Genomic DNA, 23,317 nt, shown 5'->3' with positions numbered 1-23,317 from the left:
GCCGTCCTCGACTGCTTTCCCAGGCCACAAGCAGGGAGCTGGATGGGAAGTGAGGCCACTGGGATTAGAACCAGCGTGTGCAAGGCGAGGACTTTAGCTGTGAGGTTACTGCAATGGGCCCGCAAAAATATTCTTAAGAGAATGTTTTTCTTCCCAGGGGAGATGGGAAATTGGTAAACAACAATTCGTCCCATGAGCTACTCTGTGTTTATGGGGATTTAGATACAGAAGGGTCACACCAGCCACTCCCAAGGTCACGTGCCCGATGGACTTCCCCAGAAGCAGCCTTTTAGATCTTCCCCTGAGCCTCAGAGACAAGATGAGGCAATGAGAGCATGAGCACCAGGGTTTATTTGAATGAGTTTAATATGGAAACTGGTCACCTGTTCCCTGCGTCACAGGAATTTGGACCACTCATTTATGAATTCAGAATTTGCAGCACCGTCAGGAAGCCTGAGGACATTAGTGGAGAGGAAGGCTTTGGGTGCTGGTTGGCGCTTGGCTGCCCACATCCCCTGTGGAGTACCTGGGTTTGAGTTCCAGCTCTGCTTCCAAGACCAGCTCTCTGCTAAGCCATGCCCTGGGAGGCAGCAAGTGATGGCTCATGTGCTTGGATTTCTGCCACCCACATGGAGACCAGGATGGCATTCAGTGGCCATTCCTTTCTCCTCCATCTAGAGGCTCGCTGGGGCAGCAGAGGAGGGCAGAGTTGTCTCCAAATCTGTTGCATGAGGTACAGGTGGTTTCACCTGGAAAGGTTAGCATGGCGCATGGTGATGTGATGTGGCCTGGCGTCAAGGGATATTCGTGTTCCCAGACTTAGTCATTGGCCATGGGTCTCCCTGCTCTCCTCACACAGCACACTCCCGCTTTGCCCGTGTTCTCAGCCATGTCTTTCTTCTCTTTGATCTGGATATGAAAATGTATCGTCAAAAATGATGAGATGTCTATGTGAGTTTTAAATGTATAGATTCATGGGAAACTCAGGGCAAACTGCCAGTGAATATTCCTATTGCATGTCAAAATGTTGACTGACTTTAATCTACCTACCAAGCCTTCACATCAGCCCATGGTGGATGATTTTGGTTTTTAACTGACAGCAAGGGCACCTTTCTGCTAGTAAAGACACTCTGGGGCGTTTCGATGGGGAGAGTGTCTTTCCCCGTTTGGGTACAGTCTTGATGGTACTGGGATGAGTTGCCAGTGGCCACCACTGGCTGGAGGGTTGGACTGTTGTTCTGAATAACTGTTGTTCTGAATAATCTGAAAATGACTTAAGATAGAAATTAATATTTGCCCCCAAAGATTTGGCTGGTTGCAACAGTGTGTGTGTGTGTGTGAGAGAGAGAGAGAGAGAGAGAGAGAGAGAGAGAGAGAGAGATCCGTTGGAGCAGCTGCTACATGCCTAGCCTCTTACACCTCGACACGGAGCCCAGAGGAATGTAGCCAGCCCCACATCACAGTCCCAAAGTTGCCAAAAAATCCCTTTCAAATGATTGAACAGATGTCTCTCCATGGGCTCAGAGAAGCAGATATAAATCACCACGGGCTGCTTCTCATTCCCAGACTTGGTGTCTTGGGGCAGCACCATAAATCACCTTCAGGGATGCCTTGTGAGTGCCTCCTAAATCTTCTGAATTTGAATAGCAGTGGTGCAGGGAGTTGTTTCCCTTTGGGGCACACCTGCTGGAGAGGAGCACACCTGTGCAGGCGGCCTTGCTGATGGAAGGTTGGACCTGCCAGGGCCAAGGAGGAAGCAGCAGCTGGTGGCTGGGCTTAGACACAGACATAAAATGGCAAGAAACTGGTGCAGCCAAGGCCCCATCGACCACCACCATGGAAAGAGTAATGAGCTTACCCACAGGAAGGAATGAAGAGTATTACCAGACTTCCTTCAAAAAAATCAAGTCAACCAACACATGGCAAGGTCACAGTCCACAGTTTCTGCTCTCATCTTGTCATGTTTGGTGGTCTCGGAAGCTATCACTTGAGAACTTCCTTCCCATAAAGAATTAAAATAAAAACTCTTATTATACCCCCCACTAAATAAATAAGCAAGCAAATAAATAGTAAGTCACAATTCAAACATGCATTAACTGCTCCTGGAGGAAGGCTGCTGCATCTCACAGTTTCCGAGAGTCTGACTAACATCACCTTGCACTGGTCTGTTCTGGTTTTCCATCTTCGTGGTTCAGCATTGGTAAGTTAACTGCGTCCAGACACTCACTCAATTCCACACTTTCCATGTGGTTGATGTAAAGTTGTTCATAATGACCACTGAAGATCCTTTGTGGGTCTATGGTAATGATTGTGGTTTTTCTCTTTTCATTTTTGATTTTTCGTTCTTTGAGACTTTTTGATTTGTTAATTTTGCTACGGCTTGCTCAATTTTACCTTTTCAAAACACAAATTCTTCACCTTTTAAATGCTTAGTTTCTACTTCTTTATTTCTCTGTCTTGATTATTTCTTTCCTTCTATTGACTTTGAGTTTAGTCTTTGTTTTCCTGGGTCCATGATGTACATTGTCAGGCTGCTCATTTGACGTATTTCATTTTTTTCCATTTTTGATGATAAGTGATCATTATTATGTTCCTCCTTGGGATATTTATATGCAGCCCGTAAGTGTTGGTATGTTATATTTTTATCTTCATTAGTTTCAAAGAATTTTAAACTTGTCATTTGATCTGTTTCAATGTTTCACTCTTCAGTTAGAAACATGCTGTTCAGTCTGCATGGATTTGGAGACATTTGGCATTTTTTTTGTTGTGTTTCCATTTTTGTTCATTGTGGTCAGAAAAGACACAAGATGTGATTTCAGACTTTTTTTTTTGAAGAGTTACATTTAAAAAAGATATTCAATTTTTTTCTAGAAAAAAAAATTTACTAGAAAGGCAGATTTACAGAAAGATCTTTCATTTTCTAGTTTACTCCTGAAATGGCTGAAATGGCAGGAACTGAGCTCATCTGAAGGAAAGGGCCTCCTCTGGGTCACCCATGTGGTGCAGGGTCCCAAGGCTTTGGGCCATCCTCTGCTGCTGTCCCAGGCTATAAGCAGGGAGCTGGGTTGGAACTGGAGCTGCCAGGACTTGAGCCGGTGCCCATATGGGATGCTGGCGTTTACAAGTAGAAGTTTAGCCTGTTGACCACTGCACCGCCCCCCAGTAAAGTTTCAGGTTACTTTGCAACAGTCAACCCAAACGCATTAGAGGAACTGTAAAATCTGCCACAGAAGGAATGATGATTCATAGAAGGCTTATTGTGACTTCAACAGGAAACCCATCTTGTTCAGGACTACAACAGTCACGGTTTGCAAAATCTATAGCTGTTGATGAATGTCAGTTGGTATCAGTTAGGCATACAGACCTGAGGCCTTTCTTCTGGTGTCGCCTTGTGTTTTCATGACATCAAGTTATTGTCCTGTAAATTGTGGTAGTGGTATCAGGAATAAAAAGTTAGGGAATTTTTAACTTTTCAAAAACATGTTTCCCCTCATCTACTTGAAGAGGAGAGGATGGGGGAGAGGCAGGGAGGAAGGAAGACAGAAATCTTCCATCTACCGGTTCACTCTCCAAATGGCCCCATCAATTAGGCTGAAGCCAGGAACCCAGCACTACATCCAAGTTTCCTACATGGGTGGCAGGATGGGTGGCAGGGATCTATGCACTTGCACCATCAGGGAGGTAGGGTTCTATCCCAGGCCCTCTTCTATGTGTTGCTGGCATCCCAGGTGGCAGCTTAATGTGCTGAGCTACAGTGTTCCTGTCTTTTGAATTCATTACAGCAGGCATTTTATCAATCTTCTTTTCCTTGGAATCTGGCATTAAAGTATTATTATTCTTTTTGAGGAGTCATGTTGTCTTTTTATGTTCTGATATGTTGAATCGTGTATTCAGAGCATGGGCTATTTCTTTCTTTTGGAATGTGGCTTTTGTGGAGTGAAGAAAGACCTTGGTGGGTCAGTGTGGCAGTATAGCAGTCCAGTCCTCCACCTGTGGTGCTGGCATCCCATATAGGTGCTGGTTTGAGACCGAGCTGTTCCACTTAGAATCTGGCTCCCAGCTTATGGCTTGGGAAGATAGTATGAGATGGCCCAGGTGCTTGGGCTCCTGCACTTACATGAGAGGCTTTAAGGAAGCTCCTGGTTCCTGGCTTGGGATTGGCTCAGCTCTGGCCACTGTGGCCATTTGGGGAGTGAACCAGCAGATGGAAAGTCGCTCTGCCTCTCCTTCACTCTGTTAACTATACTTTTCAAATAAAAATAGAAACAATCTTAAAGTGGGAGGAACTCAGGTACTAGAGCCATTACCTGCTGTTTTCCAGGTGCAAGTGCAGGGAGCTGCACAGGAAGCAAATTAGCTTAGATTCAACTGGAGCCATTATCTGCTCTGTCTCAAGGTGCACATTAGCTGGAAGTTGAATTGGAAGAACAAGGGGCCAGGACTCAGTCTGGACACTTCCAAGCAGGAACATAACTACTGGGCCAAACGTGCATTTGATTTTTAATGGTAGAAAATATTTGGCTTTCTACAATGTTACTTTCAGTATCTTTAATAGGATCCATGTGTTGAGAGTTATTTTTGAATGACAATCCTTTGTAATTTTTGAAAACCCTTGAGCTACCCTTTGGTGATGAACACTTAAAAGTCTGGTTAAACGCCCACTTTGTTTCAATGTTTGGTTTCAAAGTCACCAGAGCTGAGACGAGCTCTTCCTATGATATGTGGATCCAAATGGAAGAAATTTCTCATGAAATGAGCTCTACTAACTCCCAAAACTTGGATTTCAGTTTCACCTTTCATGCCAAAACTTCTGCTGAAATTTTCTTGGGTTTGAAGGGATTTTGGTGGTGGTCGAGGAGCAGTGAAGGTTTAGTTTTGTCGCATGAATATGGTAAACATTTTCAAACATCTGCTTTCAAAATGTTCTTGCCATTGACGGTTTTGCTCAAAAAGAAATTAACTTTCTGATTGTGCAAAGATCATTTCTGCCTTGCAGGGATGGAGTGTATATTTACTCTTAGGTAGGTATCTGCCAATGACTTCCCAGGGCCACTTAGCATGGCATGGAGTCTACAGCCTGGCCTTTTGAACAGAGAACCCGTGGCTCATTTACAGGTTGCGTAGCCATTTCAAGTGCTCTGCCAGGAGGTAACCAGTGATGGTACAAGAGAGCTACCTGGCCATTACCAAATTCCAGAGTAGATAAAAACAACTGTAGTGAACCAAAGAGAAATAAGCCATGGGCCTGGTATAAAAAGCCTACTTATTGAAGGCACTGTTTTTAGGACAGTAATTACATGTATCACATCCTATGTAATTTACATGGTCATCCTTGTCAGTAGGCTGGACCCAGATCCATGTGGACACCCCCACTCTACACTTCCTCTTTGCCAGTAAGGGCAGCTACCTGCTATGTCTACCTGCCTCACACTGGGAAGAGGGAGAGCATCGTGAAATTCCTGCCTTACGTGTTAGAAAAGCTCAACCGTGTTCTCAATTGGAAATGAAATGGCTATAGAGAGATGTTCTAGTATTTTCTTCTTGAACATGAATTGGTAGTCTTGCACATCCCTGAAGAGTGTGTGCCCAATTAGGGCATCTGTTACAAATAGGATTCTCTCCAGTGTAATTTTGAAAACTCGCTTTCCTTTAGTCTCTGAGCTACCTGACCAACCCTTGTTTGAAAGTAATATACCTGTCCCCCAGTTCCATGTCCATGCATATGTCCTTACCAATGAGCTGATTAAAGTTGATGCTGGAAGGCCTGGCACTCCAGCACACCCTGCTGTCCCAGTGCCTGGAGAAGATGATGAAGGTGAGGGCTTCTGGGATTTCCACCCAACTGTGCTTTTATTTGTCTGTCCCTATGCTGCTGCCCTACTGACATGGCTGATTGTCTTTGTTCACTACAGCTACAGTTTTGTTCTCCAACATCCCTGCCAACACTGTGTCAGCCAAACCTGAGCTAAGGCCCCTAGGGGAATGGAAGACTAAGTTCCTACAAGCCCCTGGTCACAGCGCTCTTGTCAACTAGTTAGTACCTAGCCTTGTGTGTGTTTCTTAGTCACCTTATAAATTAATATATAGTGTTGATTTATTCACATTGAACTCAGAATTGACTATACCATGACTCATTCCTGAACAAGGCTTGCCTTATGCTTGTATTTTCTTTGTTACATCAAACCACTTCCTGCACTTATACACACTAGATAGCACTTAAGCACTGTGCTTGAAACCATTTTAAAGAGCAAAACTGGCAACCCAAAGCAGCAAGATGCAAAATTACAGGGCATATATAGACCTCAGAAAGTTTATTTTAGTAGCTGAAACTGTTAAGGTAGAATGTCACACTTTTCAGTCTAAGCTGGGAACGTACATGTTGGGCAACTCAAAAGTTTCTACCACTTTGTGCACAACTTTGAACAAGGGTACTTGTTGATTGTTGGGTTACAGTTTTCAGTGAGTGGCTGCATTTGCAAATATGGAATCCATGAAAAGAGGGACTGACCCATCAGCATTCCTGGTAGCTCTGTTAACTAGATCAACAACATGTGAACTGGGAGGAACCTCAGAAATCCCTTCAGGTTGCCTTCTCTGAGACTTTGGGAAGCTAGTACAGAGCAGGGACTTATCCCAAACCTTCCAGTGCCCACATGGCCCATGAAAAGCTATATCCTGGGTCTCCCAGCCACAGTTGGTAGCCTTGCCATTACACATGTGCAGCTGACTTAAGCTGCACTGGGGCTACAGGAAACATGCCATGTGTCTTTCTCCACTCCAGCTTGTTCTCTGCAGTAGCTGAAATTTGCTGTGATCAGGATGTTGGACTGGATGGCTCCAAGGACATGATGCAGTGAACAATAGAGAATGGGAAGAAAAAAGCACAAAAGCCAAAGTAAACCAGGCACAGAATGAGAGCTCAGAGGCACAAACTCAGGCATTTGCTGCAGGAAGAGGCTTTGACTAATGAGATGGAATTCTCCAAGGAGCCAATGCTGTGCTGCGTGCTATGAGCAGGAAGTGATGTGAGCGCAGCTGAAGGGCTGTAGAGATTCAGAGAAATGAGCATGTGGTTCCCACTCAGAGTGGCCAGAGTGTGAAGCTGAGTTGCACAGTTTCTTTTTATGTTCCAACAATTACATAAAGTTACTTTATAGGGCGAGAAGAAGAGAATTGAAAACTCAGATTAAAAATGATTATTTCAAGTAATGTGAACTGCAGGCTAATAAATATCTCTTGTTCACAGAAAAAAGGCAAAGATTAAAAATTGTTCTCTTATCAAGATCCTACGTTTAGCATACACATACATATATGTGTGTGTGTATTCATTCCCCTATTATAATATCACTTTTTCTGGTTATGATAATTAGCTATTCTTGTAATATTTACTAAATAAACACCTTGACATGCTTGGTATGAGGAACTGTTCTGTTATTTGGGGAACAAAACATTATACTTCACTCATTGAGCTTTTTATCTGCTCTTCAGAAGAATGAAAGATTCCTCTTTATGGGGCTGCTGTTGTGGCATAGTGGGATGCTGGCTGACAACACTGGTGTTCCATGTGGGCACTGGCTTGAGTTCTTCCAGTACAGCACTCTGATAACGAGCCTGAGGAAGCAGTGGAGGATGGTCCAAGGGCTGGAGCGACTGCCACTGCATGGAGACCTGGATGAAGATCCTGGCTCCTGGTTTCAGTCTGACCCAGTCATTTGGAGGGAGGGAGCCAGCAGATGAAAGATTCTCTCTCTCACTCTCTTTTTCAAATAAAATGAATCAGAAAAATTCCTACTTTAGGTCTCCAAATCTCTTTCGTTCACCTGTGTCTGAGTCCCAGAACCCATTCTTCTGTTCAGTACGACCGAGGCTCGCTCTTACCTCCTCCCGGTTCATCTTGCAACAAAACAGAACAAAGACCCGCTTCTTTTTCAAGAAGCAAGTTTTATTGATGAGACAATCTTGGAGATATCAAAGGATGATTTTTTATATGGCTTTTCCTGTTTCTAAAGTTTTCCTTCTAAAGATGAACATTCCTGACCTTCTTGTTTAGGAAAGGAGCCATCAACGGTGAGGATTCCAGCCCCTGTCGAAGATGAAGCGGTTGATCATGTCGAATGCTCGCTGAGGCTGGTCATAGGGTAGGATGTGGCCTCCACCTCGCACGATTACCTTTGAGGAGGAAAGCAGAAGCATATCACAAACACAGGAAGTGATACATCGAATAAGTGCAAAGACCTAATTCAGATGAACATGTACTTAAAATTTATACAAAAACCAGAATGTATTCTACTGGTTTTGATAGGTTTTTAAAATTTATTTGAAAGGCGAAGTTAGACAGAGACAGACAATAGTTTTGTTGTTGTTGTTTAAAGTCAGAGGTACAATCTTCTATTTGCTAGTTCGCTCCCCAGATGTCCTCAATGGCCACTGCTGCACCAGGCTGAAGCCAGGTACCATGAGCCAGAAGCTTTTTCTGGGTCTCTTACACGAGTGGCATGGACCCAGGTTCATGGGTCATCTTCTGCTTTCCCAGGAATGTTAGCTCAGTGTGGGATGGGAAGTGGAGCAGCTGGGTCACAATTCAGTGTCCATATGGGATGTTGGTGTCACAAGCTTTATTGCCTATTCCACAATGCCAGTTGCAGGGACAGCCTGTGAGATCTTCCTTTGGCTAGTTTACTCTCCAAGTGACCACAGTGGATAGGGCTGGGCTAGCTGAAAGCCAGGAGCTTCTTCAGGTCTCCCTTATGGGTGCAGGGATGCAAGCACTTGGGCCATCTTCCTCTACTTCTCCCAGGCAATTAGGAACATCTGGTGCTTGAACTGGTGCCCACATGGGATGCTGCCACCACAGGCAGCAACCTAACCTACTATGCCACAATGCCAGTATCTGCTTTTGATAGTTTTAATAGATACCTTAGGGTAGGAAAAATTTTTTTCTTTCCTCTGTTAAAACATATTTATTTATTCAAAAGGCAGAGTACCAGAGAAAGAGGGAGAGACAAGAGTTCTTCCTTGGATTAATTTGCTCCCCAAATGGCCACAACAGCCAGATCTTGGGCTAGGCTGAAACCAGGTTCATGCTGGTCTCCCACCTGTTGGCAGGAGCCCAAGTACTTGGGGCATCTCCCACTGTATTCCCAGGGGCATGAGCAGGGAGCTGGATGTAAGGGAGAGTGGCCAAGGGCTGGAATTGGCACTCCACCATGGAATCGAGACAGCACTGATTGGGTTTCATTGGCTTTAGCACTGCGGTGCTAGCCCTGGAAAGTTATTTTTAATTATACAAAGTTGTGTTTATTATTGCTATGTGGATTATTGAAAATCAGTCCTTTTTCCTCTCGGAGTGATCTGCCTACTTCCCCTCTTTTGGGAATGTTGTGAATCTTACCTGGTTAGGCCTGAGGTAGCAGAGACCTACTGACCCCAGGCTAGGGTGGCCTGCATCTGGGTTGAAGACTCAGTAATCCAAACTTACGATCTGGAAGTTAGCAGCCATTCATCCAGCAATGCCAACCTTAGCTTTATCAGTAATAAAGGGGTTATTCTGAGTCTTTAAAAATAAAATAGGCTGGCACTGTGACACAGTGGGTAAAGCTGCTGTGTGCAGTGCTGGTGTGAGTCTCGGCTGCCCAGCAGCCCATTCGGCTCCCTGCTAATACGGCTAGGAAGGCAGCGGAGGATGGTCCAAGTCCCTAGTCCCCTCCACCCATGTGAGAGACCAGAAGAAGCTACCGGCTCTTGGCTTCGGCCTGGGCTAGGCCAGCCCATTGCAGCCATCTGGCCAGCGAACCAGCAGGTGGAAGAGTTCTCTCTCCCTCTCTCTGCTTTCCAACTAAATAAATAAGTCTTAATAAAAAAAAAAAACCTACACAAAGAAATTCTGACATGAAACTTTTTCACAATCAGCATAGAGAATATTGTTTTCCAACATTGTTTATGAATAATTTACCATTATATTGAAAATCTGCAGTGTTTCATATCCTCAGCATGAGTCTCATTAACTTTTACTTCACTTTGCTTTCTTATGTATGTACACCTCTATCTATACAAGTGTCCAGCTGATCCTTTGACGTATTTCAAAGTCAGATAGGACAATCAGTACACTTCCATCAAATATCTCAGCATCACATTGCTAACCAGAATTCAATGTTTATGGATTTTCCTCTTCTGAGTAAAGTTCAGCTATGAGCACATGCACTAATGTACAATGTAGAATCACCAGAGAGAAGCAGCAGAGAAAGATCTTCTATCTGCTGGCTTGTTCCCCAAATGGCTGCAATGGTTAAAGTTGAGCCAATCTGAAGCCAGGAGCTTTTTCTAGATCTTTCATGTGGTGTGCAGGGTTCCAAGAACTTGGGTCATGCTTTGCCGCTTTCCCAGGCCACAGGCAGGGAGCTGGAATAAAAGCATATTTGCCAGGGCACGAACCAGTGAACAAATCGGATGCAGACACTTGCGGGTAGAGGATTTGCCTACTGAGCCACTGCTTTGGTTTTGAGATTTAAAAAATGTGCATACCTGTGTCACCCAAGCCCTTGCCAATTTGTGTTAGAAACACTAATGAAACATCCCTAGTTGAGACAACCTCTAATTGACATTAGGATCTAGGCTCCATGGGAACAAAAAGGGGACTGACCCCTGAGCCCGGTAAGCTTCTGGTGTCAGCTAATTTCGCAAAGAAGACAATGATCCATGGCCAGAAGGACACAGTGTTGGGCAGGGTGAGGGATGGGCCGTGTGCAAGAGAGGCAGTGTGGCCTGAGATTCTGCTGCAGACGTGGGGCCCGGACACGAGCAGGCTGGAGCAAGCATAGGTAGACCTGGAATCACTTCTCACTGCTCAGTCACAAGCGGCAATTACAGGTGGCCCACACAAGTCCATTCAGGAGAGACTGAGTTCTTGCAGCTACCTCAAGCTGAGGCAGCAAGAGACAAACAAAAGCAAATATATTTACTTCATGCATAACTGATACTACCAATCCACCCAAACCTGGCATGTTGTGTGGCCTTGCTGTGAGTTCCATGAGCTCAGCAGTGTTAGGTTCTGATCTTGCCGTTCAAGGCTGTCCTAGCAGTGCACTGCATGACTACAGACAGAGCCATTCACTGGCGCCATGAGGTGACTGAGCTGGTGAGAGCTACTATGGGGCCTGTCCAAGCCACACAGTTGTTGAGAGAGATAACAAGGCAGAACCCTGATTTCCAACACAAATGCCAGGGTTGCAGAACGAGTCATAGTTCTGGCACATCAGCTTTTCCGTTTGGACTTCCTGGCTGAACCACAGGACGTTTGTACTCGGCTCCCAACAGCCTGTGAGCTCTTAGGGAGGGGGCCACTTTCACAGACGCTGAGTTGCCTTGACCCTCCCCTCATACACAGGGAAACTTCCACTTTATGCCACAGGAGATCAGGACTCCTTTGTGCCTCCCTGCTGTCATCAGACATGGTGGGGAGGGGATGGTAATGCACCCTCTCTGTGTCCAGGTTGGCATCTGGGAGCCCAGCATGTCCTCTGTTCTGTTGCAGCCTTTAAGTAAGCCATTGTGGGCCAGCGTCCAGTCATGTGACTCTGGACAGACCCTTCTGTTGCTCCATAAACCCATGCTAGAGTTTTCTGCCTTGAGATTCCCATGCAAATCTCAAGGCTTGGCAGGAATCCACTGAGTGAGTTCCGTGCAATTTCGGCTCAGCTGAGGATACTTAACAAAGTGGGCTGTGTGATGGAGCCCAGCTGCTTCCACCAGAAACGCGTTTGGCAGCCCATGGCCTGGAATCGCAATCAACTGTGTCGCAGTGCTCAGGGTCAGCTGGCCTACACAGCCAGGGCTGCAGCTAATGAGCAGCTTCTCTGTGGGGGTGGGGAGGTGGCTGAAGGGCTTAGGGCCAGTGTGCAGGAGCCCTGGGGGGTGCAGCAGGCTGTGTAATCTCAGGCCTGGAACTTGACCTCTCCAAGCCTCAGCTTCCTTCACTGTAAGACTAGGAAAGCACAACGGACTCCTGGAGGTCGCTATGGGTTTCACGATTATTTCATGGAATCATGTCCATGGCACTTGTCTCACAGTGCCTGACCTGGGAACGCAGCACAATCAGCCATTATCATTGTTCTTCCAACAACAGTTCCAATTCCAAATTTTGACTCAAAACACCTGGATCAACCTGATGAACCAAAACCCTCAGGCCACCTGCATTCATGTAAAAGCTGTAACAGTGGCTCTCAAACTCAAATCGGCATAAAGATATCTGGGCTTAGTAAAATAGATGGTGGGGCCCCCCTCCCAGACTTCTCTAGTCTGAAGTTCTGCATATCAGTCAACACCAAGGGGTGCAGATGCTCATGTCTCAAAGGCTGCTTGTGGAAGGCCACTGTTTGGAAATATTTTCTGTTTTATGGTGGAGCTCCCATTTACATTGAGGGAAGATAAAAGCAGGATGCTGCTTAGCACCTACTCAGGACTTAACTTCCTCGTGTTCAATTTCATCCTTACCCCTCACACCTTCCTTGTTCATGACTGTCAAGTTGGGAAGCACAGCTGAAGGGAGTCGGGAGCTAGAATTCTCACCACCTATGACCAGCTGACCTGGTCCAGTTCCTGAGGCACCATATGTGATGACCCAGTGACATCAGCCATGCCATAGGTTCCAGTAATCCCCCCCGGTAAGGATTGACTTGAAAGATGAACACATGGTATCAAAGAGATACCTGGACCACCACGCTTACAGCAATGATGACATACGAGATAAACCATGGGATCAGCCAAGATGTCCATCATGAGATGAGCAGATAAAATTAATATGATATATGAAACAAAAAGAATGAAATTCTACCATTTACATCAAAATGGTTTGAACTGGAGGACATCATGTTGAGTAAATTAAGCCAGACACAGAAAGACAAATGCTGCCCATTCTCCCTTTTATGTGGGAGTTAAAAAATAAAACAAAAATATAAGCCACAAAAAGTAAGAAAATACTTGTGTATGTCATCTACTGCAAATGTCAAACTTAGTTTTAAATCTTTGTTGAACAAATTGCTAAGAATTGCAAACTACAGTCTGAATGGTTTGTTACTATTTTATAATCTAGATGAATGAAGTTGCACATTTTTGTGTCTGATTATTGCTTTGAGCCACAGTCCTCTTCCTTTATATTTGTTACTTTTTCTTTTGGTCATGGGGCATTAAGCCTTTGACTATAATGCTAATTAAAATATGTTGTTGTCTTAAAGATAATAAAATATTAGGTTAAAAAAAAAGTAAGACCAAACCTGGGGTGTACATCTCATGTAAAATATGTTAAAAAAAATCAAAGTGTAATTCACATGCTACAAACTTCCCAACAAATCTCAGGCAGATCCACATAGAGTACTTTACCAGTATCAACCTCACAAAACCATCTGGTGAGCACTGAGCAACAAACCACTGGTTGTTTAGAGCCAGGCTTCACCACTCACAGATCAAGGACACGGGACCCTCGTAGCTTTCAGAAGTGTGCATTGAAGTATGGCAGGCCTGTGACAATATTTAAATGGGATGAGATGAGTCTCCAAGCTCCCAGAGAGAAACAGTCTCCTACCAGCACCTGCCTGAGGTCAAGTCCCCACACTGAGTGTCCCAGGTGTTCCAGGGGGTCACAAATATGTCGAGAGTTTAGAAAGCATTTTTCATGCACTGCACAGGCTCGTTCCACTCAATTTGGGGTAAAAAAAAAAATAGTACAATTCTCTCTAGATCTAGAAACTTGGACTTGGCAGTAAAGTTTCCCAGTCATGCCCTTTTGGATGCCTATCTGGGGCTTACCCAAGTATGACATGTTTCATATATGCATGCATGAAACACACTCAATAGTTTTTTCATGAAATGCAATTCTCCCGAACTGTTCCAAGACTGCAAAAACTTCAAGAACTTCAAGAAGTTTTTGCATTTAAATAAACTTGTCTTTTAATTATATCTTCCATGAACTTCGTAACCCTCATATATGTGCTGGGGTCAGGGGAGGGCTTTGGAACTTCTTAAAGAAGCAGACTGCTGGACAGACAGGAGTGTCTGACCAAGGAAGTCAAGTGTGCAAACGCAGGGCCGTGAGGCAGCACACAGGTAAAGCAGTCTGTGAGGGGTCTCATTCATGTATGGCAGAAAGGAAAATGGAAGGGAGAGTTGAAGGAGCAAATCCTAGTGTGGGATTGCGAAGTGCCCCGTGTAACAGGCAGACCTGAGTGCATCAAATCCTCTACAATTGTTTTCAAAATAACAACATATTTGAAAGGCAAGGGGAATGTAAGAGGGCAGAAGAGAGACAAAGTGAGTGAGCAAGAGTGCACTTCCATTCACTGGCTCACCCTGAAATGCAAACAACAGCCAGGGCTAGGTCAGGCTCCAGCCATGAGCCAGAAATTCAACCCCAGTGCCTCACATGGGTGTCCAGGACCCAAATACTTGAGCCACCTGCTGCTGCGTCACAGGGTGCACATTGACAGGAAGCTAGAACTGGGAGCAGAGCTGAGTTTCAAAGGCAGGTACTCCAAGGCAGGATATGAGTGGCTCAAGTGGCATCTCAGGCACTCAAACACGCTGCTCTGGCCTCTCCCCAGGGTGCCCTGAAGCAGCGCCTGGCACGCTGACAGCATCTGGCAGCCTCCTCTCTCTGGCTGCGGAGTGTGTTTGCTCCCTAAGGGAAGCCCATACCCAGCGTTAAGCACTTCCCACTGCCCTCTCCCCTGCAGCCCCTGGCAATAACTCGTCTGTTTTCTGTCTCCATGGATTTGCCTATTCTAGGGATACCCTACAGGTTTATCAGTTGGGCGGTGACATGTCCAGATCTGCTTTGTGGAAATATGACTAAATACCTAATGAGGAGGCCGATTTGGAAGGGAATGATACTAGGGCAAGGAGGAGAATGAGGAGGCTACAGCACAGGATCAGCTTGGAGACAGTGCAGGCTGTCTCCAGCAGAGGGATGATAAGAAGGGCAAGGAGAGACTAGGGTGAAGCTGATCCACTCAGCATCTAATTAGCTAGATAAAAACACTGTTAGAGTTCCCCACCACTCTACCCCCTGCCCAAATTCAGGCTGCCAACAGGAGCACATTTTAAAGGGTGGTACATTATTAACCAGCAAAGGAAGGAAACAACACACAAGAGATGCAAGTTTAGAAGGTGGTACATGTAGGATAAATTTATGGTCCCCTTTTTTTCTTGGTTTGTGGTTCCTGATTTCACTGCAGTATAATGTTTACACTAAAAAGATTCATACTTCCTGATTCCCACTGAGGTTGTTTTACTGTTTCCATTTCATTCCATATTTCAAAAATATCCTTTTCTTCAGATGCTAATTATTATAGGTAGAAATAAAAGAGTATGCACTGAAAAAGACACTCCTTTAAAAAAAAGTATTCGGGATGAGAATAAATAAAGTGAGCTTGTTAGCAGGCACCTTCAAGCAAAGACTAAGGCCAACCACTTTAAGACAACACAAAAACAAAGACAGGGTCCAGTGCTGTAGCCTAGTGGATAAATTCTTGCCTTGTATGTGCTGGGATCTCATGTAGCTACGAGTTCATATCTTGGCTGCACCACTTCCCTTTACCTCCCTGCTTGTGGTCTGAGAGAGCAGTAAAGGATGGCCTGAGGCGTTGGGACCCTGCACCTGCCTGAGAGGCTCCTGGCTTCGGATCAGCTTAGCTGTGGCCATTGCGGCCACTTGGGGAGTGAACCAGTAGATGGAAGATCTTTCTCTCTGTATCTTCTCTCTGTAAATCTGCCTTAACATGAAAATAAATACATTTTTTAAAACACATACACACACAGAGTCAGATTAAGGCTAATAGTTACACCAACATAATTCGGGGTAAATTATTTTTGAGGTTCCCATCCTACCGTCTACTGTACTAAGTGATTATTGAAGAGAGAAAGGTTTCAAAGTACTTCATTAGACCCAAATGTAACAACTGCCATGATTTAAAAATTCCACCTTTATCCTGGATGGCATTCCACACTCATCTTACCTAATAAGTTGGGACAAGATTATAATTTATGGCTTCTGTATCTGACTTCAACATGTATAGCTTCTATAAACCTACCCTACTCCACTGCACAAAACGTTAAGGTAAATTTAAAAGAAATATGGTGATGTTAGAGGTACTGGAGAGTAACTAGGATGTGAGATAAGCCAAGATTATGGAGAAAAGAGAACTACAGAAAGGGAGCCTAGCATTTACTGCTCTTTCACTTGCCCTTTGGAAAATTCAGACTTCTGACCTTCTCTGATCAAGAAGCCAAGCTAAGGGCGACAGATCAAAGCATGAAATGCTTTTGGCACTTGTAGTTGGTCTAACAGTGTTTGAGAGGCCAGAAAAGAGCACCAACAAAGAAAAATCAGGTTTGGCGCCTCTGGTCAGCAAAGAGAAGTGGCCCTGGCAAACAGCACAGGCTTTCTGCTAGCTGCACGGCAATGCCCGGAAGCCACAACAAACCAGAACTGGGGTAGTCTCAACAAACCCTGACATCCAGCACCCAATGAGTTATCACAGTCCCTGGCTGCTTCAGCATGAGTGGGCTGCCTCTACTCCAGCTGCCTTGCAGAAACAGTTTAATCCTCTGAAAAAAGATAACTTGACTTTTCATACTTTTGGGTACATTGGGTCTGACTTTCAGTAAAATTTTGTAAGCATGCTATAAGACAAGTGCAAATGCCTGAAAACCCCAGTGAGAGGCAGAAAAGATAGTGCTAGCACAGAAGGAAATAACCAGTAATCCAGAGTTTGAATGATCAGATATAGATTGTTAATTAAGTAACTATGGAGAAAACATTCAAGAAGCAGTTAAAAAAAATAGAGGATTCCCCCCAAAAGAATTAAATACAAACTCTAAAACTGAAAGCTCACATACCATTGTTAGTGAAAATGAATGACTCGACAGAGACTTGAAGTGTAGGTTAGACATGGTAGAAGAAGGAGCACATGAACTGGAAGGTAGCTCATAGGAAATATCCAGACTGAATCATGGAGAAAGAAGAAAGACACTAGACTACAAAACATCTGGCTGCTTAGTTGCACTTATTCCCAGACTAAGCTGTTAAGGAAGGAATGGGGATAAAGAAACATTCAGAGTGAAATGTTTCCAGAAAAAATAAAGTCATAAAACCATAATCTTAAGATGTTTCGTGAACCCTATGCAGGATGACCTCAAAGAAAAGCAACCAAATCTTGTTACCTGAGAGTTTATTGCGGGAAACTAAACACAAAGAGAAAACCCTACAAGCTATCATAGGAAAAGGAACAGACTCCCTAGAAAAAGCAAGAAGGTGAACTGAGTGCATAGAAATACAGAGAACTGAAGGCAGAAATGGCATCTCTGTAATTTTGAATCAAAGTTAAGTGCTAGCTTAGAATTTCAGTAGAAGATCTCACAGAGCAATTTACAAGGAGATCAGAGGCTGGGAAAGGCTGTCCCCATAAGGCATGCACCGAAGAAGCATAATGTTGCTTTTGAGGCAGAAGGAAGACACTTCCTCTGATGTAAACATGGAAATGTGGTGAGGAATGAAGAGCAATAAGAATTTGCAAATGTGAGCAAAAATAATGGATTTCAACAGCAATAATGTCTTTTGGAAATTAAACTATGTAGAAGTTTAAAGATATTTGCACCAAGGTAGTATATGTTGAGTTAATGCTTTGTAACGTGTGTTTGCATATCTGGAAAGTCAGTGAATAGACTAATTCAAAGCAGACTTTTCTAAATTTGATTGTAAGTCAACCTTTAGGTATACACTACAAGGATGGATAATGATGTAGCATTAGCAAGTTAGTAGTGGTAAGACAGAGGGAATTTTGACTACCAGTTGATGGGATAAGGGAACTGCAGTATACGGAATAGAAATTACTATGTGTATCGTCCAGTTTTCTGCTACTTTAAAAGAAACATCTGAGGCAGGCTATCTGTCAAGTCTCTATTCCTACTCTTATAAAAGGCAGCAGAATCCAATCCTAATAATTTCATCATTTCCCAAACGCCCCACCACTTAATGCCATAGTTAGATGAAGTTTCCACCCTGTTACTACCATTAACGTTAACATAAGACTTAGTCGTTTATAAAGACATACACAAGGGACATCTGAGAGGCACTATGAATGTGTCTAATAAAAAAAAAAACCTCATTAAGATTTTTCTCTTTGTCAACTCCAAGAATCTGTTGACTTCAGCAAAGTTGCAATGATTGGCTACAGTTAGAACGTGATCTCCCAGTCACTGCAGTCAATGGAAGCCTGAAAGCACACACAGTGTCCTAGGAAGTGCCTCAGAGTGCTGGCTGCAGGCATGGCCTTGGGATTCAGGCCATCTGGAGTTCAGCCCAGCTCCATGACTGTCCTTGTGACTTAACTATTTCTGTGTGTGTGTGTGTGTGTGTGTGTGAGAGAGAGAGACAGACAGACAGACAGACAGAGAATATTAAGGTGACCAGTTGTCCCAGTTTGCCCAGGACCAAGTAGTTCTGGAGACACAGGACTTACAATGTTAAAAGCAAACAACAACAATAACAACAAAGTATCAAATTGGAATGGACAGATGAACAAACGCTCTAAGAATATTTACCTTTTTATAGGGAGTCACAGACAGTGCATGTAATGTGTTCCATGGCACTCAGTGCATCATATGCTGACGCAGATGAGCACGCAACCAACAGTTATTAGGCTAATGTTATCTAAGTTTTTATGCTGAAAGAGTTTTTTTTCTTGAAGGAGTAGAGTAAGAGCAGAAGTTACAGTACTGATAAATATGACAGTCTTCACTCTACCTTCCCAGAAAAATAAGAGCATAATACATTCTGCAGGAGAGGAAATATTTATCCTCCAGGCTTCTTAGATTTCCACATTACGAATCATTCCTTCCCACGGGAAAAATCCCAATTAAAGTGGGAAAGCAGTTTGGCTGTGAAATCAAGTCTCTGCCAATACATCCGACCATGTCTGCAGTGGGTTTTCTCCCGTAAGCCTGCCAGCATCATCTCTCCCTCCCCAACTCCTCTCACTGCACACAATGCCAAACGCCCGCTGCTCCCTGAACAGAGCTGTCAAGCAAGCAAGACCTTACTTGTCTTAGCAGAATGGCAAAAAACTGATCTGTCGTCTCCGCTTTTCTACAGCCCACTTGGCAATGTGAGAGTTGATACAATTAAAAAGTAATTGAAACCTCTCTTCCTCATTTTGCTCAATCCACACCCAGCTTTTACATTCGATATCCACAGAAGAATAAAATGTGTAATCCAGTTCTTTATTTACCCATGCTCACGCTCTAGCTGTATGATTACATGTGTAGCTTTCTTCTGGAGGACAAAGTGGGAGGAGGAGGGGAAGGAGAAGGCAGAGATTGACAACAGAAGATGCTGTTTGCCAGGCGTGCTTTGAGGACTTGAAGCCTGCTGACGTTTTACGTCCTCAAGCAGCCACACAGGCTGATAGTACCAGTCGTGTGCTGGAGCTCTCTCCTTCTGTATCAGGAGTGCTAACTGTGAACTGCTACTCCTCCGCACATTCCGTAATGGTCAAACTGGGCGCTTACAGTCTGCCATTGTGGGGGACTCATATCATGGAAACTGGAGAATACCCCAAATCAGCACCTCTGTCCCAAAGCCACTCTGTCCTGGGACCACTGGGTCTCTGACATTTGGGCTCCCCTGGGGAAAAGGACACACCCTGACATTCTTCCTCTTTCCTACAAGGTAAATCCAAGTGTCGGTCCCAGCGGGTTAAGTAGGAAGTCCAGAATTCTCTGACCCCTTGGCTCAGGGGAGCTAGGCTGAGGAGACAGGTTGTCAACATCTGCAGAAAGGTGACAGAGACCTGCTGCCTATTTCTGTTCCCACCTCCACCGCCTCATCCCATCTCTTATCATGACTGGCACCAGCAGGAAGGAGCCAGCTCTGCTGCCACAGGCTTGGGATCTTTCTGTCCGCACCAGAGTGCCCGCACTGGTGGCCTCAGGGCTGCTCTGTCGGGGCCAGCTCAGGACTGGACAGGGTTTCTGGCCGTCACTGGGTTTTTGAGATCAACAGTTGAAGGGACTCAAGGTTGTAGCAATCCGGGGTACAAAGCAGGGCACAGGGCACTAGGCTTTCAGGACAACATTATTTGAAAGGGAGGGAAAATACACAGGGCTCACTGCGAAGGCAAATTTAGATGCAAGGAAAACACAGGGCCTCCAGCCACCAGGCAGCTTGGCACTACCCTAACACCTCCCAGGTCTCCATGCCACCCCATTCTCCACCTTGTTTACATTTTGTCTTTCCCTAGCATTCCCACAGGCGACTTGGGTGTCTTCAGTTACATTTGAAATACTTTTAAAAAAAGTTGCTGTTTTAAAAGCAAACCCCCAAATCTCTATTTGTTCCTGAAATATCATTAATTTTTAAAACCCATTTTCCACATGGGGATAATACTTTAAATTTTAGGCTTCTTAGTATTTATCCACCTTCCATGTAATAAGATGGCTCTCTGTTAAACTTTAGTTGCTTATTAAAAAACACTCAACAGTTAAGAGAAAATTATGCATCATTGCTTAGGTCTTCTTCCTCAATACACAGCTCTCTGCTAGCCAATTTATATTTTACATAATACAATAAACTAGCTCCCAGAGTATTAACTAAGTGTGTTTGGGTAGCTTAATTTAGAAGCATTCCTCTTATGTTAATTGGCTGTTTCTAATGAAATGGAATCACTTGAACTTGGCAAGGAATCAGAGTAAAATTAGGAGTCGCTATTGTTTATTGCTTCCTTTGTTTTCAGGAAGCAAGCTACGTGACTTCTTCAGGCAAAAGGGGGGAAAACGGAGAACTTCAGTGCTTTTTAAAAGAGAGGATGTTCTAGACAGCCCTGAGATAGAGAAACTTCTATGGCTTCTGCTATAAATTTCTGGCCTAAAACATGTCTCTTTTTTTTCCTTCCATGTAGCCCAGAAAGGAAAAGGTTTTAGCTGACAAACCATACATTCTTCAGCTTGCAGGGGATTGTCCTGAACCACTCATTAGCCCAGCATGTCTACTCTGTTTCCTAGAAGATACTTTGCTGTACACAACTCATGAGTAATCACAACACTGACTCCATGTGTTGTGTTTGTCAGGATTCTAAGCGGGATAGAGAGAGTCACTGGAAAAGGAACCAGAGGAAGAGTCAAGATGTCCGTCCACACAGAGTTTAGACGTGACCTCTCACAGCTGCTAAGGGGAAGTGGGGAGTTTTCAACAAGGGGAGAGGGGCTCACACACAGAGGAGGGGGTCAGCTGGTAACAGGAGACTAGTTAAGATCAGCTAAAAGGATTTAAACAAAACTTAAAACACATTCAGCACTCTTGAATAGCTTGCTTTTTAGGTCTCTAAGACATCAGAAGGCCAAAGTTTCCTTTTAGAATTTATATTGCAGAATAGCCCTAATTTTCGTTTTAATATCCTCCAATTGCTGCATTATTTTTATTGGTTTGTATGAATACAGTGTTTTTGTTTTTAAGCAGTTCTTTATGGCTTCTATGCCAAGCCCTTGGAAATGAATAAAATCAGGGCAGCTAGTAGAGGGACCAGAGTGAATAACGTTTACTAATTAATTGTTCCTCATTTTCCCGTAAAGCTCACAGCAAGAAACGGGCTACATGGATTATCTATCTGGTTGTTGCCATGGAGGAGTGATAGGGATGGGTGGGGTTTGTTAGGAGAAGATTCGCAGCTTGCCTATAGGTGCAAAGCCTACGGTGGAAATCTGTCAATGCTGTTCGTTTCTCTTCTTACCAAGCCACCGGCAGAAGAGCTGCACTGAAAAGGTGCCAAAGAAATACATTTCCAAGCTTTTACAAAGCTGGGTAGTTTGGAAGCTGGGCACAGGATATCCAGGAAGAAAAAAAAATGCATCTATCCAACCAAACACTGCTGGAAGCTAGACACGACATGTCCATTTCACCCTCACTCAGTGTGGATGCCGGATGACAGCCAGAAAGGACAACAGGAGACAGGACGAGTAAGAGAAAACAACATTCATGTGTTAGATGTGGGGAAGGACATTCAACTTCCCTTCAGATAAGAAAGGCAAGGTGGGAAAGAGGTCAAGACAAGTCCAGGTGTTTCCTGAGACATTGTAGCAATGCTTGTATACCTATGGCAAGAATCTGAGTTCAATTTGGAAAACACTTTCACATTATCTAGTGAAACTGACACAAGCCTAAAGAGATTCATTCAAGAATGTAAATAGCAGCAGTACTGGCAGTAGAAGGGAACTGGAAACACAGACATCTCCATTAGCCATGGAGTGGATGGATATGATAGAATCTCACTGTGGAATATTATGCAATAGTGAAAAATAATGGGGCATAGTTGAGCATGTCAATATGGGAGAATCTCCTGGTATTCAAACCTGAAATGTGTTACTGCAGTGGTATGATTAGTTTTACATGAAATGAAACATGAGAAATAAAATGTTTGCATACTTGTAGTAAAACTATTAATAAAGAAAAACAAGGGGGGATGTTAAGCTACAGGACAGTAGTTTACTTCCAGGGCTAACAGGGACGAGGATGGTCTGCTAGCCATTTGGTATTTCTTCAACTGGTGAACACTAAGCATGTTTGTTTATCCCTGCTTGTTTTAACTGACACTAACATTGTAAATATTCTTTGTTATACATCAGATATTTAATTTAACAAAAGAGAAGCCATCTCCTGATGACAGACCCCCCCAAAGTGCATCTTTCAGACATTTCACATGTTCTTTGCAGCACTATTTTTCTTCTTGCTGACAGCGGGAGGGTGAGGTGGGTCCTGCATCTCACATGGTAAGAGGACCAGCCACAGAGAAGTCATGGGCCTGGAGCTAAAGCAAAAACCAGAAGTTCCCTTCTGGCCTGCATCTCCAAGAAGACAGAGCTGGTGCCAGGCTCTGAGACTTGGGACTCTGATTGCTATATTAAAAAATAAATATTAGCAACACAAATAAATACCCACCCATAGCTCATCGCTGGACAGTGGAAAAACCGTAAGTTGCTAAATATTTGGAGTTCTGTTTTGTTTTGATCATTTGTTTCTTACTCTTTAAATCTAAGCTCCTGCTTCCTTTTTCCCTAATTCCACTCTCTGTCAGCAATAGGCTCGATTTCTGGGTCTGGTGTCACTGAGGATGTTCCAGCTCATGGATGACTGCATGGGTTTCGATGCTCTGGAAACACCTCCTGACCCGTTCCAGCCAGTAGGAGCTGACATTCTTAGCACACTGGCTCAGGGCTCAGGTGCCCCTGCTTCTTGCCACACTTGAAGAAACAGATGTCCTTGTTACAATAAAGTTCA

At 44.1% G+C, this 23,317-nt stretch overlaps 1 protein-coding gene across 4 annotated transcripts in view; it reads right to left on the bottom strand.

The window, feature by feature from the left end:
* Nucleotides 1-7,921: 7,921 nt before the first annotated feature.
* Nucleotides 7,922-23,317, bottom strand: part of CPVL (carboxypeptidase vitellogenic like) — a 126,635-nt gene continuing 111,239 nt past the window's right edge. For all 4 annotated transcript variants that reach the window (XM_012926139.2, XM_058678141.1, XM_058678140.1 and 1 more), the window contains one exon: nucleotides 7,922-8,169. In XM_012926139.2, the coding sequence (XP_012781593.2) occupies nucleotides 8,062-8,169 (108 nt within the window). In that variant the 3' untranslated portion in view covers nucleotides 7,922-8,061. The remainder of the gene's footprint in view (nucleotides 8,170-23,317) is intronic.

The sequence above is a fragment of the Ochotona princeps genome, chromosome 20 (genome assembly GCF_030435755.1).
Source record: "Ochotona princeps isolate mOchPri1 chromosome 20, mOchPri1.hap1, whole genome shotgun sequence".
Classification (NCBI taxonomy): Eukaryota; Metazoa; Chordata; class Mammalia; order Lagomorpha; family Ochotonidae; genus Ochotona; species Ochotona princeps.
This window is presented reverse-complemented; position numbering and strand designations above follow the sequence as displayed.